Here is a 14,686-nt window from a genome sequence, read left to right as displayed (position 1 = left end):
ACGCGCGGCCTGTAGCTTCAGCCCATAAAAACACTCATGACGGCTGCATGACACAATCCTCTGCTTACTCAGCGTCAGTCTACAAATTGGTTTGTTCACACTGCATTGCCTTCGGGATCGGTACAAATTTTTTTTAGTAAACCCACCCTTTCGGATCCGGTTTTAGGAGCACGTAAGTCTGTGAAACTGATAACCAGTATTGATCTATTGGATTATGAAATAGACATGCTATACTAATAAAACAGGTATTGGCCTATGAAACATTTTCGTTCAGCTATTTCTGAATCGCAATGGCCCAAGGATTAAGCAAATGCTGGAGCAAGTATTCGACGGCACTTTGAAGAGTCGCAAGTTCATGCTACCTTGTAATGTAACAAAAAAGAAAAAAAGCCACATAGTGATGGCGTTCGATGGTACAATCACAGCCCTACGTCATGTGTTCAGACGAGCAGTTGGCGTTAAAAATAAATAGAACGCTCACTCCTTCACGCTCGAGAACGGACTCACTCTATTGTAATGGCTGCCGATTAGTCACAACATTGTTGGCAGAGACAACGCAGATGACGCTATTTCTTCGGCTCAACAAGATCTGCACGTGGCATACGTATGTCGAGAACGGATGCGGCTCAACGACTTCGCTCACCGGTTCGCCACATCCAACTTCGGCAAATGAATTATCTGCTCCTTGCTCAGGAAACATTCGCGGAGAAAACTAGACTCGCTCGATGTTTTTCCCTCGCAGAGCGAACCCTGTTTCACTGAGCGAACCAGACGCGTCTGCGCACAGACGGCCCTTAAGTTTTCTTGAGCCTCCTTTTTCCTTGGCCATGATTTTTGAGGACGAGATCTTCTTTGAAGATTCCAGATTGATTTGGTGTTCATGGTATCTGGGCTGCCGCTTTCGTTAAAATAAAGTGGTTTGATTCATTTCAGTTCATGTAGGGCAACAACAAAGAAATGCCGAAATGAAGCTTGGAACGAAAAAGATGCACCAAGTTAGCGTAGACCTATGTACGGAACCGTAATATGCGTAATATACGAAATATATATGCAAACTGGCCGAAATTATACCCTGAATATTTACTCTGATAGTGAACATTCATCTGGGAGTGTGATCACATTTCTCTCTCTCTGTTTCTTTGTTTTTCTTTCTTTAGTTTATTTTCCCATGTTTCCCCTTACCCAATACACGGTAGCCGACTCGGCCTTGCCTTGATTAACCTTCCCACCTTTCTTACTACACGCTTCTATCTGTCAACCGTGGCCATTCAGAGTTCCTCAGTGGTCCTGATGATGATGATGATGATGATGCCCTTGGTGAGTTTGGCGCACACCCAATCACGGGGATTGGCAAAGAGTCGAGCAGACTCTGCTTATGTGTTCAGGTAGTGAATTTAAAAAATCTATAATTTTGTTGCCTAAATTGAAGCGAGGAAAATTCGAAACGGTTCAGTAGACTGTCATTCAATCAAGACAAGAAAATATATAATATAAATGCGGCAGTAAAGGAGGAATCAGTCAAGAAGGCCAAGCTGTCGCACTGTAGTTTCTAATGTCATTTTTCTCAGGAAGGAGAAACGCCGGTATTCCAGTAAGTATAGTGTTCGATCGTCTCTAATGGTCAGTGAAAACCATGACCAACAAAGAAGAAGAAGCGCTATCATCGTGGCTGTCGCTGGTGGGCGACCATTACGACTAACTGACCAGTATTGACGGTGATGATTCCTTTGCGAGCGTACAGCAGCTACGACAGCAGCCATGTCCAACCCTGGGAGACCGAGATGTACTTCCTCCTGCATCCGGCGATCCTGGGACTTTTGCTGCTGTTCGCCTCGGCAGCCATTTGGTCCAGCGGAGTCGCCGTGGCACCCGGCGAGTTGCAGCCACCCCAGGCAGGGGCGCCGCCGTACTGGCTGTCAGAGATGGGCGGCGCTTTGAAGCGAGAGTTCCTGCAAGAGCCCACGGCGGGGCGGAACGAGTACATGGCGTACGTGCTGGGCGCCTACACCGACCTCCGTGTGACGCCGCCCGTCGTTCGTTTCTTGGTGGTGGCCAACGGGGAGGAAAAGAGGCGCCACTTCCCGCCCTTCGAGTGCCGCTTCACTTCCAGCCCCATCGGTAAGCGAAGACAGGCGTGGGCTCGCTATATAGGTCAAATTTTGGTTCCCTGACACGCGTTCGGCCAGCCTATGGCACGTTGGTTAAAATTAACCTTGTACAAGGGCTAGTCGGTTTTCCATGTTGGAGTGAATGTTGCACTCAAATAAAGATGAAGTGAAGAGGCAATCTAATTCGAATGATTTTTCATTCAAGCTCAGTGGCTATGGCGCTGTTTTGCCAAAGGGCTACGTTGAGGGTTCGATTCTCGGCCGCGACGGCTGCGCTATGATTGGTGCAGATTGCTAAAAAAAAAACTACGGCATAATCCATCTCGCGATGACTGTCGACGGTAATGCGTTAGCATTGAATCATTATAGCGACACAACGTATTGCCACCATCGAAACGAGTTTTGTCTGAGGCGCGCATTGGCAGCGGGGCTCCTCTTTCGCGCTCGCTCAAGGACACTGGGCGCAATCTAGCACCGCCGCAGCGAAGCCTGTGCGTGGCCTTCGAAATGCGTGGCGGGCCGGTGCGTGCGAACTCTTGAGAAGCGAGTCATGCGTCAAACGGGCTCCTCTCTCGCGCCTCGTTGTGGACGTGCTGCGGCGTTTAGCGGCACTGCCGAGAAGGCCTCGAGTGGCCACCGAGACGAGAAGCGTGCGAAAGCTGCGAATTGCTCTATAGCTTAACTGAACATTCCGCCGCAAATACTCGGTGACCCAAGTTGGCGAAACGTTAATTGAAGAGCGACACATACCCAGTGCATTCATGGTGCACCTCACTGAAGTGTTGGCGTGAAAGGCGTTCATCGAAAAGCAGCACATGCCCGGTGCGTTTGTGGCGCGGCTTGTTAAAGCATCGGGTTGCTGTCCATGAGGAACCCTTGTGACGTGGGTTCGATTCTGCTCGGTATCGGAGAAATTCAAGAGATTTTCTTCGTCATTGTAGAGCGGCGTATTCCAAATCGCACACACCTAGTTGCTCAAGTTGGCGTCAAGGACGTTCATTGAAGAGCGGCGCAGATCGAATGGCATATACGCAGTACTACAAGTCGGCGTTAGAGAGTTTCTGCGAGCAGTGGTACCTACCCAGTCGCTCCTCTTTAGTGAGCCATGTCCGCGTGAAAGAAGTTCGTTGAAGAGCGACACCTTTGTACGCATTGCAACATGCTCAGCGACCCAAGTTCGTCGGAGGGTTGGTCTCAAGCTGTGTTCCCTCACCATCGCAGCCCGATGGTCTAACCATTCGACCACACTGATCCAGGTAAGCGGGAAAACGGTGAGCTAGATAGGCAGCTAGATAGCCTCCGAAAGTGCGTGAAATAACCTAAGAATGCTAACGCACTACTAAAATTCAGCAGAACCCATCTCACGAAGAATTAAGACGTTAATGCAAATAGCACTGAAGCAATGTAGTGACTCACTGTATCGTCACCACTGAAATGTGTCGTGTACGAGGCGTGTATGCAGCCGGGCTCCTCTCTCGGGCTTCCCTCTGGACATGCTGCGCCATCTACCGGCACCACCGCAAAGTGTACGCGTGGCGCGTGTGTGAGTATATATTCATATATATGGCGTAGGTTCGATTCCGCCCACCACCAAGGAATTTAAAATCATTTTAAGGATATTCGCATTCCTGGGAACTTCACCCAGTTGGCCGTGTGTCTGTGCGTTTGTACGAGTCTAACCGTTTTGCCACCAACTTGGGCCACTGAGTGGTCCATGGTCAGACGAACCATGTGCACTGGGCTGCTGCGCCTGAGGGAACCGGTTTCGAAACAAAATGTCGGACCAACTCGGTTCAATGGTTAGGTGACACCGGGCGTGTGTCGCTCTTCAATGGACCTCTTTCACGCAAACTTTTGTCACTGGGAGAAGGCAGGGAAGGAACGCCGCTTGCAAACGCTAATCTAGGCAAATGACACTAGAGACTTATAGCGTGTCCGCTATTCCGGCAAACTGGGGTGGTTTGGGCGGATTACTGGATGGTCGGGGGCGTAAACGCGAGCGGCCGGAGCGGTGAAGCCGCCTGGTGGTGTAGAGCTCAACCAGACAAATACAGAGCTAAAATTGCAGTAACCTACTTTATTCTGTTTTGCTGCTGGTGCAAATTTCGGCAGTGGTGTAATTGTGTTCACAATTACGGCCTTGTCGAAATCTTACACCCCAGCTAAGAAGAATATAGTAATTGGCTCTGTGTTTAGGTGATTGAGCTTTGGGCCACCAGCTGGCGCCACCAACTTGGCCGCTCACATTTACGCCCCCGCTAAACCGGCTAACCGCCCGCGCTTGCCGGAATACCGGACACGCTAAATAGAGACTTTTAGCGTGTCCGGTATTCGGGCAAGCGCGGGCGGTTTTCCCGTTTAGCGGGGACGTCAACGTGAGCGGCCAGATTGGTGGCGCCAGCTGGTGGCGCAAAGCTCAACCACACAAACACAGAGCTAATTACTATATTCTGCTTAGCTGCTGGCGTAAATTTTCGACAGTAGCGTAATCGTGTTCACAATTACGCCGCTGCCAAAAATTTGCACGAGTGGCGAAGCAGGATATGGTGAGTTACTGCAGTTTTAGCCATGCGTTTGTCTGGTTGAGCTCTACAACACCAGGCGGCTTCACCGCTCACGTTTACGCCCCGACCATCCGGTAATCCGCCCAAACCGCTCCCGTTTACTGGAATAGCGTACAAGCTAAAAGTCTCTAATGTCTCTACTATGTAGGAAGCTCGCCACTTGGTAGCAGCTAGGGTGACGCGACATATCAGTTTCTGCTGCCTCTTCCAATAATGAACAATTTTTGAAATTGGTGCAGCAGAAAGCCGCTATAGACAGCCCATTAATACTGCCAATGTATAATCAAAATTTTTGATGTGTCCTGGTGAGAGACCCTGTGTGTGAGTTCTACGCATGTACTTATGCTGCGAGCCACCGTCCTCTTACCCACACTTGTCGATCTTGGCGGTTGATGTGGGAACAGCGGCATGTTCGTCCTTGCTGAAGTAATGGGACGCCTGCTCCTGTTCGTGCATGGGTCACGCGTAAAAAAACTATTTTGCGTGAGCAATACAAGGTACGGAGAGTATGGCGTAATAACATGTCTTTGTGGGAGGAGCCTGTTCTGCATTATTGGCCAGTCACTGACAGGTTTGCGTGTCTGCTACTAGTTACACTAGCAACGCTGCAGTTTATTCTAACCGGAGAGGACGATGAGGTGAGGTTCAGTAGGCCTCTCAAACATCTTTTTTTACGTTGAGTACCTGTTAGTTCTAATGCAGTGGTTTCAACTGTAATGCCTTCGACTGTATGGTTTCGAATTTACTGCCGGTAAGGATGCAATGTCCAATATGGAAAGCCAGAGAGACGCGAGTCGTGCATATAGCCTTCTCGGTATGGTTGAACAGGATCACTTAGATCGAGCTAGAGTAGTCATAGGCACTTCGCCAGCCTCGGCGGGACCACCGACTCTGGAGCAAGCTCCACAGCTGGAATTCTAATTGCTTTTGTGCACCCACTTGCGACAGGACTTATCTCACGGCGGCTAGTGAAGTTCGAATCTGTAGTGCAGTACAATATTTCTGAATAATTATTTCCTTCTGTCGTTTATATCATGTGCGAATATTCACACTTCCATCTGCACTTATAGATCAGCAAATAGGTACATATATACTATAACGTCTAACGGAGCGGACGGCATGCTTTCATAACCCTTTTTCCGGACACTACCTCGTTGATTGCAGAAAACCCGCCAGAAACGAACGATCCGGTGCGCGCGTCGTGGTCTCCCGTCGGACACCGAGGCGGTTTCGAACCCCTGCTTGTCACCTGCCCCACTCCCAGAAATGGTTCGTTGCCCCATCTGGTGTCTCTAGTATACATGGGCACAGATGGGAGCGGCTGGATCGTGCCTCGCCGAGTGCAACGAGTCGCGAAGCGATTCGGCACCATCGCACTGTGCGTCACAGTCGGAGACGAGGACGTCGCGGGCCCGAATCCCAGGATGCTGGCCGAGTTCCTTGCCTTTTACGACGCGGTTGGCGTCACTCGCTACGTTTTTTACATTAAAAGTCCCGGTTTACATTAAACTACCTTACCGCGCTGCAGCGAGAGTACAGGGAGACCACGAACGCCAAGGACAGGCTGCGCGTGCATCTGGACGCGGAGCAGCAAGACGACGAAGCCGTGACGAGCTGCGTCTACGATCTCGTGCCGTCGTCTATCGAGTACGCACTCGCGGTGACCCCCCGGGACTTCGTTGTTCCTCGGCGAGACGCCACTTTGAAAGGGTTCATCCAGCGCAACCGAGGCGTCGGAGCCATGACCTTCCTGAGGTACTCCTTCGTTGGTCCCCGTCCCGTGTCCCTAGGGAACGAGTCGACCATGATCAGCCAGTTGAAGGTTTTGCGGAGCTCGCACGCCGATCCGCCTGGCATGACGTCGCGTGCGCTCGTCAAGGTCGCGGCCGTGGTGCAGCTGGGCGCGCGCGGAGGATTCAGCCTGCTGAAGCCTGCGAGCGCGCGCGTCGTGGACCCGCGGCTCGTCAGCGTGCACAGCTACGTGGAAGACTGCGAGATATCGCCGGAGGCGACGCTCTCCTACGACGACCGCGTGCTCGCTTACGGTGATTTCATGCGCCAGTCCCTGGCCTGGCGGCTGTACATCGAGCGCTTCGGTGCCTGACATATCTGCAGGAAGGTGCTCATACGGCTTCAGATACCGTGTTCGCGGGTGTAAGATGTTTTTTTTTTTAGGCCGTGACATCATTGGCCCGCCCCAGTAATCGCAAAAAAATGAACGAAAACTTCAATAAAGCATTCGGCTTTCCTGCTTTTTTTTGTTTACATACCTGTAATTATTTTTTTGCCGGCGCGCTGAAGTAAAGGGCACTCATGCCCCCATGTTTTATTGCGCACCCGGAATCTTGAACTGAAGGATTCAAAAGAAATTCCAGTGTCGAGGTGAGAATTTTTCTAGTACATAAGGGGTGGGGGGAGCCGGCATTGTTCGCAGAAATCAAGCCAATAGTGATGCTGCTTAACTTCATGGCGACTTGACGCCTAACTGTACACAGAGTTTTGTTTATTATAGAATACCAATCCTTAAAATAGAAAGCCGAGCGTAGCAATCGGGTATACACATAATTTTATTACGACCAGATGCGCCTCGCATGGCATTGCGACAAGTGGCTCACAAATCCTTATCCTTCCCTCCTGGCAGCCTAGCGCATCGAAACGCTGTGTCGCACTGCACCGACTTCAGGATCGGCCTACATTCCCCAGGTGTTTACTTGTGACACCTAGCGCCGCACATGCGCTAGGCGCCAGTGTTTTTAGCCAGAGTGCATCGAATCAGTCGTAATGCCATCGTCGTCGTTGGCGTTGTCCTCTTGACGATTTCGCCGAAAACGCGCTCACAACTCGCACACTGCTGCTTGCCCTGCGCACTTTGATCCGTCTGTTAAGGCTTGCACAACCCTCAAACAATGCCGCATGACCGGTACATATATACCTTAAAGAATGATTCACGTTACATCAGTCCGCAAGGTGGATGTAGATGTAGAACGTAGATGTCAGTGGCACATACCTACTGCGGGGGATCGGCCAAGAACCGGCCAGTTCCATATAAAAGTAACAAAAAAGAAATGCAAAATAATGTAGGAAAACGGACTACTTCGGATCTGACAGGATTTTCCCTGCAGTTTTTTTTTTCTAGTGCGGCAATAGTGAGAGAGCCTATTATCAGATTATACAGTTTCACAACGTGAGCACATTGGGCCAACGACATACATGGCTGTCAAGTCATATTTTAAATATTGGATGAATATTATAGAGCATCACGTGCAATATTAAGCCTTAACCAAGCTGGGGCAGAATGAAGCGCTCATATTAAAGAGAGAGAAAGCAGCGCTTCTTCTCTCTGTCGAAGGATGATAAAAAATTACGCATTCTTTTTGCACCACCGTCCACCTCTTCGAGCTCCACTTTTGTATGTCCAGTCGCGTTCTCGCTATTCCTTTTTGCGGTCATCCTTCAAATCTAATAATTTCTGTTGTATCGGAGATTGCGGCGGTGCTCTCGATGCGAGCCTCAACGAAAGCTACACAAGCATCCGAGAAAGATAATTTTATTGAACAATCGCAAGCAGCTTGAGCGACTCTGAAACAAAAACACGATATACTAGTACATAATATAAACTATTAAAAGAAAATCCACATTAATCGATGCAACAGTAAGGAATAATAGTACAAGCAACTAGAAACACATCGGACGAGCGAAAAAAAGAATGATGTGACAGGAAAGGTTTCAGGAATTATCTAAATGTAGAAAAGGATAAAAATTTTAATGCATCTAATAAGCTTTTCTTTCAGCACGCAATTCTTTTCAAGTAATGTTATTGTCACTTGAATTCTATCGGCGTTCGCGTGACATTCTGGTTGCTGTCCTGAGTGATTGTGTCGCGTGAAAAGGTTCCGATGTACCCGCGATGATGAAGAAGAATAATAACCGGACCCTGTTCGCTCGCAAGCGTCCGGTTGTCTGGAGTACCGTGATGGGTAACGTGATCAGCGCGGCGACGGAGGATGCGAGTGACGCTGGCATGAGCCAGCTCGTTGTTCCCCACGGAAACATCGCGCCAGCGACGGACACGGCCGCTGAGTGGATCCAACAGTCTTCCCAGGACGAGGCTCTCGAGACTCCGTTGTACCGGCTTTGTAAGTGCGACATGCACTATTATTATTATTATTATTATTACTATTATTATTATTATTATTGAAACATACAATGACACAAAGGAAACAGGGAGAGAGCAAGCTGACAACTGCCACCGAGAGGGGCACAACGCCTGCCTACTCTTTCGGGAGGAGGGGACGAAAAGAGGAGAAGAAGATAGGAAAGAAAATAGGAAATAAACAAATGACAGGGACACGGACAAAAGAAAGTAGGAATACGGAAAAAGAAATGTCTATAAACGGGAAGCCAAATCAGTTTTCTGTATGAAAGCTAGCAAGGCTCTATGAGCCTAGTCGCGTTGAGCAGCACTCCCTCTCGGAAAGAGGCAATCGTCAAGGGTCGTACACTTGAGTCCAATCAGTCCATTTGTCTTAATTAGCAGTGCACGTTGTGTGACGAGTACGGGACACTCCAGTGTAAGGTGTTCAAGTGTCTTACAGGAGCCACAGGGCGTATACGACGGATTGTCTACACGTCCTTGACGATACAAGCGTTCGCGCACCAACACAGAGCCAACTATTAATTTCACTAACAGTGCTCTAGGAATATGAGGCAAGCCACGACCACGAACACGGGGAGGGAACGAGTCGTTTGCAACACGGTTATCTGGGTGCTGCTTTAGGAGGTGCCGGTGGATTAATAGACGGGCGTTGTCAATCATACAAGAAATTTCTGGGCAGTCACTCCTGTTGTGAGCACAAGTTTAAGCGAAGCGATCAGCCTCCTCATTTAAAGCAGTACCCACGTGTGAAGGTATCCATTGGGCAATGAGGGGCAACCCCACGAGAAGTAATTGTGCGACATGTACAGCGAAGCGTTTTAATGCGATTAGCATTTTTAGAATAATTCACGTGCTTTGCAGTATCCATCCATGCATTTATCCATCCATCCATAGGCGTCTACGGGGGGGGGGGGAGGGCTCCAGGACGCGTATGTACAATTCCTAGTAGGTACAGTGGGGCGCGGCACTTGCGGAGACGCCGGACATATGCGTGCATGCGCGTGTAAGAGCGGGTGCGAGAGAGGAACTGTGGGGACTTTTGCTGCTTGAATATATGACTCTGCTTAGGCACTACGGAGGAGTTTCCTAGCGCGTGTTGTATGCTCTTGTCCGTAGGCGTGCCGGCAGAAGCCGCTGGACGCGGTGGTGCTGAACTTAGCGTCGCAAGCTGTCGGCTGGACGTAAATATATTTATTCTATCGTGTTTTTTGCTAAATGAAATAACGTGTCATTATTTCGCATTATTGGCGGCGCCTCCAAGACACCAAAGCGGGAACAGGGACGCCAAAGCTAGAACCCGGACTGCTCCGTGGGTTGGGGCTCGCCGAGGCTTGTGTTGCCAGGGGTGTATAAGATCGGCTATCCGCTATCGCGGACAGCCAATTTTTTATGGGAACACCCCCTGGCACGCTTCGGCCTCCGCGGCCTCAACCCACGGGCCGCCCTGCTTCCAGCTTTGATGCCTCCGCTACCCCGTGGGTGCCCTGGAGATCCTTCGCCGCCTGCTTTAATATAACCTTAGGTGCTCTCCTAAGGCCTCGTTTGCCGGTTACATGTGCCCTCCTGGAGCAGCGCTTGTAAAAAAATGCAATCTATGGTCGCGACGAAAAAAGCAACCCGTGACTTATACAACACCAGTCAGTACCTTGCCCCTTCAGACACAGCGATCACCAAATGGGGCGTCCGTGCCCACTGCGTCACCGCGAGGGCAGCCAGCGGCGAAGCGTAAACTTGACCGCACCCCGTAATACTGGCATGTCCAGGGGACAAACGCATAAAACAGGCGCTAAGAAACCTCCTCCGTAGTGCCTAGGAAGGGTCACATATTTAAGAAGCAAAGGCTCCCAGATTTTCTCTCTCGCACCCGCTCTTACTCGCGCATGCACAGAAACAACGAGAACCTCAAGAAACGCCACGCCCCGCTGTACCTACATAGCAATTGTAAAAATGCCTCCGGGACCCGAGTCCCCTCTGCAGTTTTCCGGGGAGGAGGGGGGCTGAGCTCTCACCCCCCAACGATGTCGAAGCCTATGCCGGCGATCCCGACTCCCCTCCCCCCCCCCCCAACGTGTAATTGCCAGCGTTTTATCAACCACATCACTTGAGGTTTCTTTTGACTTGCCTCGAAATTTTCAATTAAAATTTTATTCTGGATAATAGCTTACGGCATCATTGTTGGCGCGGATGGGCACGGATTTTAATTCGTACTTTGCTCTATTTCTGCAAATCCTGACAATAGGAGAACAAGCGCACTAGAACTACCAGCAGCGGCTGCCTCATCCGTATTTTCTCACTTCAACATCGTTTTAAATTTCCACTGTAAACACCATGTACATACACAATATATTTAAATATATACACAGGACAAAGTTTATTATATTTTTAAAGAGAAAGAGGTAGCCAATTAACAGATATCTCTAAAGGTATGAATACCTTATGCCTAGAGAATGAATATACTGCTGTATGTTCTCACTTCAAAGTGCTTTGCGTGCTTTCTGGCTTTAAAAAAAAAAAAAAAGCTTTAGTCTTTAATGACCTCTCCGGCAGACTTTTGTCGACGGCGTGTGTAATGCATGTGGATGATATGTGTCTCACTATCGCTTCTATTTCCAGTAATCAACGCTAACGACTCATTAAAAACACTCTAATAATTTAAATAATTTATTAGTGATGGAAACATCGTCACTTGCATGCAGCGGTCATAAATATGGTTGAAGCGTTCCGTAAGGCCATTGGTTTGGGGATGGTACGCCGTAGTTGTACGATGAACAATGTGGCACTTCTTAAAGGGACACTAAAGCGAAACAACAAATCAGTTTAGACTAATAAAGCATTGTTTGGGAACACTGCAGGCAGTAATTTCAAAATAATAGTTTGATTATTAGGTGGGGAAATGAAGGTGGAAGTATCAGCATTTGAATTTTGCGCCGAAGCCCAGATGCCGGTACGTCAGTGTGACGTCAGGGATTCCAAAGTGTGTTTTCGCATTTGGGCCGCGTTGGCTGAGTAAAGGTTCGCGAAACTTGCCATGTTTAATATGTGGTTCCTTTAGGACACAATGTAGTCAATCTGTGCCGCTATATAATTAATTAGGCCGTAGAAGATGCCATCAGAATCCATGACGTCACAGCGACCAGGTGCGGGAACTTCAAGGAGGCGTCGCCACCCGTCCATCGTTCTTGCGCTTTTTCTGGCTTACCAAGCGTCTTATCGTAGTAAGAGTGGTGTTTTTGCTGTCCTAGAGAGGTAATTTACGGATGCAGAAAAAATCAATTTTCTCTTTATTTAGTAAGTATCCCTTTAAGAATAGCTTCAACGACTTCAGACAGGAAGGCACGTCTGCGATCACTGAGCAGTTACCGAGAAGGCGCAGGACGCAGGATGAATTGAAGAAGCAGGAAGGAGTAAACATTGCGAGCTGTAGCTTGCAGCAAACGGACACCTTGAAGCTCTTCATCTTTTTATTATTAGCCAATACTTCTTTCCCTTCCTCCCCGTGGTGCGGCGCGCCTGATGGGCGACCTTATCCACGCTAAAGTGGGTCTCTCTTGGAGACATGTGCAGTGGTACAATAAACTGGGCTGCTTCCCGAGATGTCACTGAAAAATGGGCCGATCCCGGAGACGGTGTAATCCACGGTCACGTGGTTCCAGTTTTTCCTCGTCTTTATTATTTGCCGGGCAGGCATACGTATATTCGCCATGCTGCAAAAACCCGTTGCAGAAGGTGAATAGTTTTTAATGTCTAATTAACATATGTTAATGTCTAATTAACCAAAGCTTAGCTTCCCACAGACTCTACATATTGGCACCCTAAACCGTTTCCCGATTCTCGGCAGACCCTTCGACGGAGACGTTCGGGGAGCAGGCCGTCTGGAGCAGCCTCAGGGACCACGAGTCCGACTCGGCTCTGCCGCCTTCGTCGCCGTACTCTCCCGAGCAGACGGCGGCGCCGTCCCGTCCGGGTCCTCGGCTCATCTCGGCCGCGCCTTCGGTGCTGGCCGCCACGCGCTCCCTGCCGTCGCCCACGCGGCTGTCGCCGGCTTCGGACGAGGAACAGCGGACGCCTACCCCGCTGGCGCGAGGCAGCCTGCCTCTGGTGACGGAGCTCCGTTCGCATCAGGTAAACATGCGATAAACTTCCGCAAGATTGGCTGGGCCATCCGCAGCATGGCGCTAGTTCATTGTGAACACGTGATCTGCGTTCGAACGGCCGTTGCGGCGAATGTGTAAAGGCCCGAAGCCATGTACTCACGGCTACTTGCTGTCGAACTGCATGTTGTTAACAAATTGCTAAAGAAGCCGTCAATATTTCTAGGCTTCTCCGTAGCGACTGATTAGTGAATATTTAAGCTTTCTAACGAATAACCTTATCGTAACACTGTCGATACAAGGTTTGTAGAGCAGTAACTTAACGTTGTTTGTGAGGCGCCTCACAATTACGACTAATTAAGTAATTACGCGGACTGAAAAAAAAATAATGTGAGTATCTCCAAGCGACGGCAAACAACGTTACCTTTCTTCTGGCCAGCTACCTTTGTTGTGGCATTTGCATATTTATAACCTCTTGCTAAGGTTAACTGGCACACCCTGTACCTCCCCAAATACAACCAAAATAGTATATACAGTACAGACCAACAAATATATCTCTGTTGAGGATATGGCGAGAACCAAACTTCCGGGATGAAGCAAGGAAAGCTACGCTTTGAAACAGCCCACACAAAAAAGAATGTGGTCTATCGAATCGCAGGCTGCCTCAGTCGGGCCCAGCGCAGCGTCTCTGAGCGCTCCCCTCTCGGAGGCGACCTTGACGGCGACGCGGCGCTTCCCGCCTCTGGCGCGCGGCCTGCTGGTGGCGGGCGCCGTTCTGTGGCTGGTCTCGGCGCTGCTGGCCCTGGTCACGTGGCGCCTGTCGCGCGAGCCGCTCGGCGCCGACCTCGCCCAGAACGTGTCCGCCCTATTGCGACAGCTCGAGAGGCTCGCCACGGGCTCCGCGGGAGGTGCTGTGGCCGCCTCGAACGACTCGGTTGCGTGGAACCTGTCCCGCGGGAATGCGGCGGCGAACCGAATGGCCGACGTGGTAGCTGCTGGCGGCCACGAACAGCCGCACGTTTGATTTGTACGCGCAAAAGTGTAGATTGCATTTTGTTATAGTTCCGTCGCGTGTAACGAAGGTGCAAAATATACGACGCTATTCACCTCGAAGCGACGACGTTCTGTACTTACATCGCTACCAAGGACGTGGGGCCGAAATTGCGAAGCATCTCGTGCTTAAGTGCTCTTTTCCCATTGGCTGGATAGCCTTCGCTACGTCACCCTTGGCTAGCAGCTGCTATTTCATTTCGCAATCAGTTGTACCTTAAGAATTTTCTTTTGTGGTTGCAGGCACAATGGAGTTCTTGTATTTCATTGCGGGTAAAGCGCAGTACGATTCAACATAATAATAAAGGAAACGTTCCCGGGGCTGCGACTGATATATGTCTCTTAAAACGAGGGTGATATATTCACGCTCCGTTTTATGGGCTTCATTGCGTAAGCAGAGTCATTGCTAAATTACATTAAGAGGAAGCTTTAGCTCGGGCCCAACTCCGACGCGGCCTATTCAAATACATGTAAAAACGCAAAAACGTTTTGATGAGATAACCCCTGGACTGATTTTGATGAAATTTGTTGCATTTGAAAGACAAAGTTAAATTCTAGTGACTGTTGGAAGCGGAATTTCGATTTAGGGCTTGAATTTTCTTAAAACGATTTTCAAATATTTGATCGTTTGAAAAAAATAGGGGCACGAAGTTTACAAATTCATAGCTCGGCATCAAGAACTGATATCGCGGTTCTGTAAACGGCATCCATTAGATC

General features: G+C 49.5%; 2 protein-coding genes across 2 annotated transcripts; both read left to right on the top strand.

The window, feature by feature from the left end:
• The first annotated feature begins 1,604 nt into the window (after positions 1–1,604).
• Positions 1,605–6,960, top strand: LOC126525216 (uncharacterized). Its single transcript, XM_072286905.1, has 3 exons — positions 1,605–2,118; positions 5,837–6,163; positions 6,196–6,960. The coding sequence occupies exons 1-3, from the start codon at positions 1,719–1,721 to the stop codon at positions 6,774–6,776; spliced, it is 1,308 nt and encodes a 435-aa protein (XP_072143006.1). The 5' UTR covers positions 1,605–1,718; the 3' UTR covers positions 6,777–6,960.
• Positions 6,961–8,621: 1,661 nt separating this feature from the next.
• LOC129383168 (uncharacterized) lies at positions 8,622–13,943 on the top strand. The gene is made up of 3 exons (XM_055067471.2): positions 8,622–8,808; positions 12,667–12,950; positions 13,578–13,943. The coding sequence occupies exons 1-3, from the start codon at positions 8,646–8,648 to the stop codon at positions 13,941–13,943; spliced, it is 813 nt and encodes a 270-aa protein (XP_054923446.2). The 5' UTR covers positions 8,622–8,645.
• Positions 13,944–14,686: the final 743 nt, after the last annotated feature.

This window comes from Dermacentor andersoni, chromosome 3 (genome assembly GCF_023375885.2).
Source record: "Dermacentor andersoni chromosome 3, qqDerAnde1_hic_scaffold, whole genome shotgun sequence".
Lineage (NCBI taxonomy): Eukaryota > Metazoa > Arthropoda > Arachnida > Ixodida > Ixodidae > Dermacentor > Dermacentor andersoni.
This window is presented reverse-complemented; position numbering and strand designations above follow the sequence as displayed.

What these genes read in the sequence shown, in the direction of transcription:
- LOC126525216 (XM_072286905.1), top strand. Translation starts at nt 1,719, where the DNA reads ATGATTCCTTTGCGAGCGTACAGCAGCTACGACAGCAGCCATGTCCAA. An exon ending in CTTCACTTCCAGCCCCATCG is followed by an intron (nt 2,119 to 5,836) that starts GTAAGCGAAGAC and finishes CGTTGATTGCAG; the next exon opens with AAAACCCGCCAGAAACGAAC. An exon ending in CTACGTTTTTTACATTAAAA is followed by an intron (nt 6,164 to 6,195) that starts GTCCCGGTTTAC and finishes ACCTTACCGCGC; the next exon opens with TGCAGCGAGAGTACAGGGAG.
- LOC129383168 (XM_055067471.2), top strand. Translation starts at nt 8,646, where the DNA reads ATGGGTAACGTGATCAGCGCGGCGACGGAGGATGCGAGTGACGCTGGC. An exon ending in GACTCCGTTGTACCGGCTTT is followed by an intron (nt 8,809 to 12,666) that starts GTAAGTGCGACA and finishes GATTCTCGGCAG; the next exon opens with ACCCTTCGACGGAGACGTTC. An exon ending in CGGAGCTCCGTTCGCATCAG is followed by an intron (nt 12,951 to 13,577) that starts GTAAACATGCGA and finishes ATCGAATCGCAG; the next exon opens with GCTGCCTCAGTCGGGCCCAG.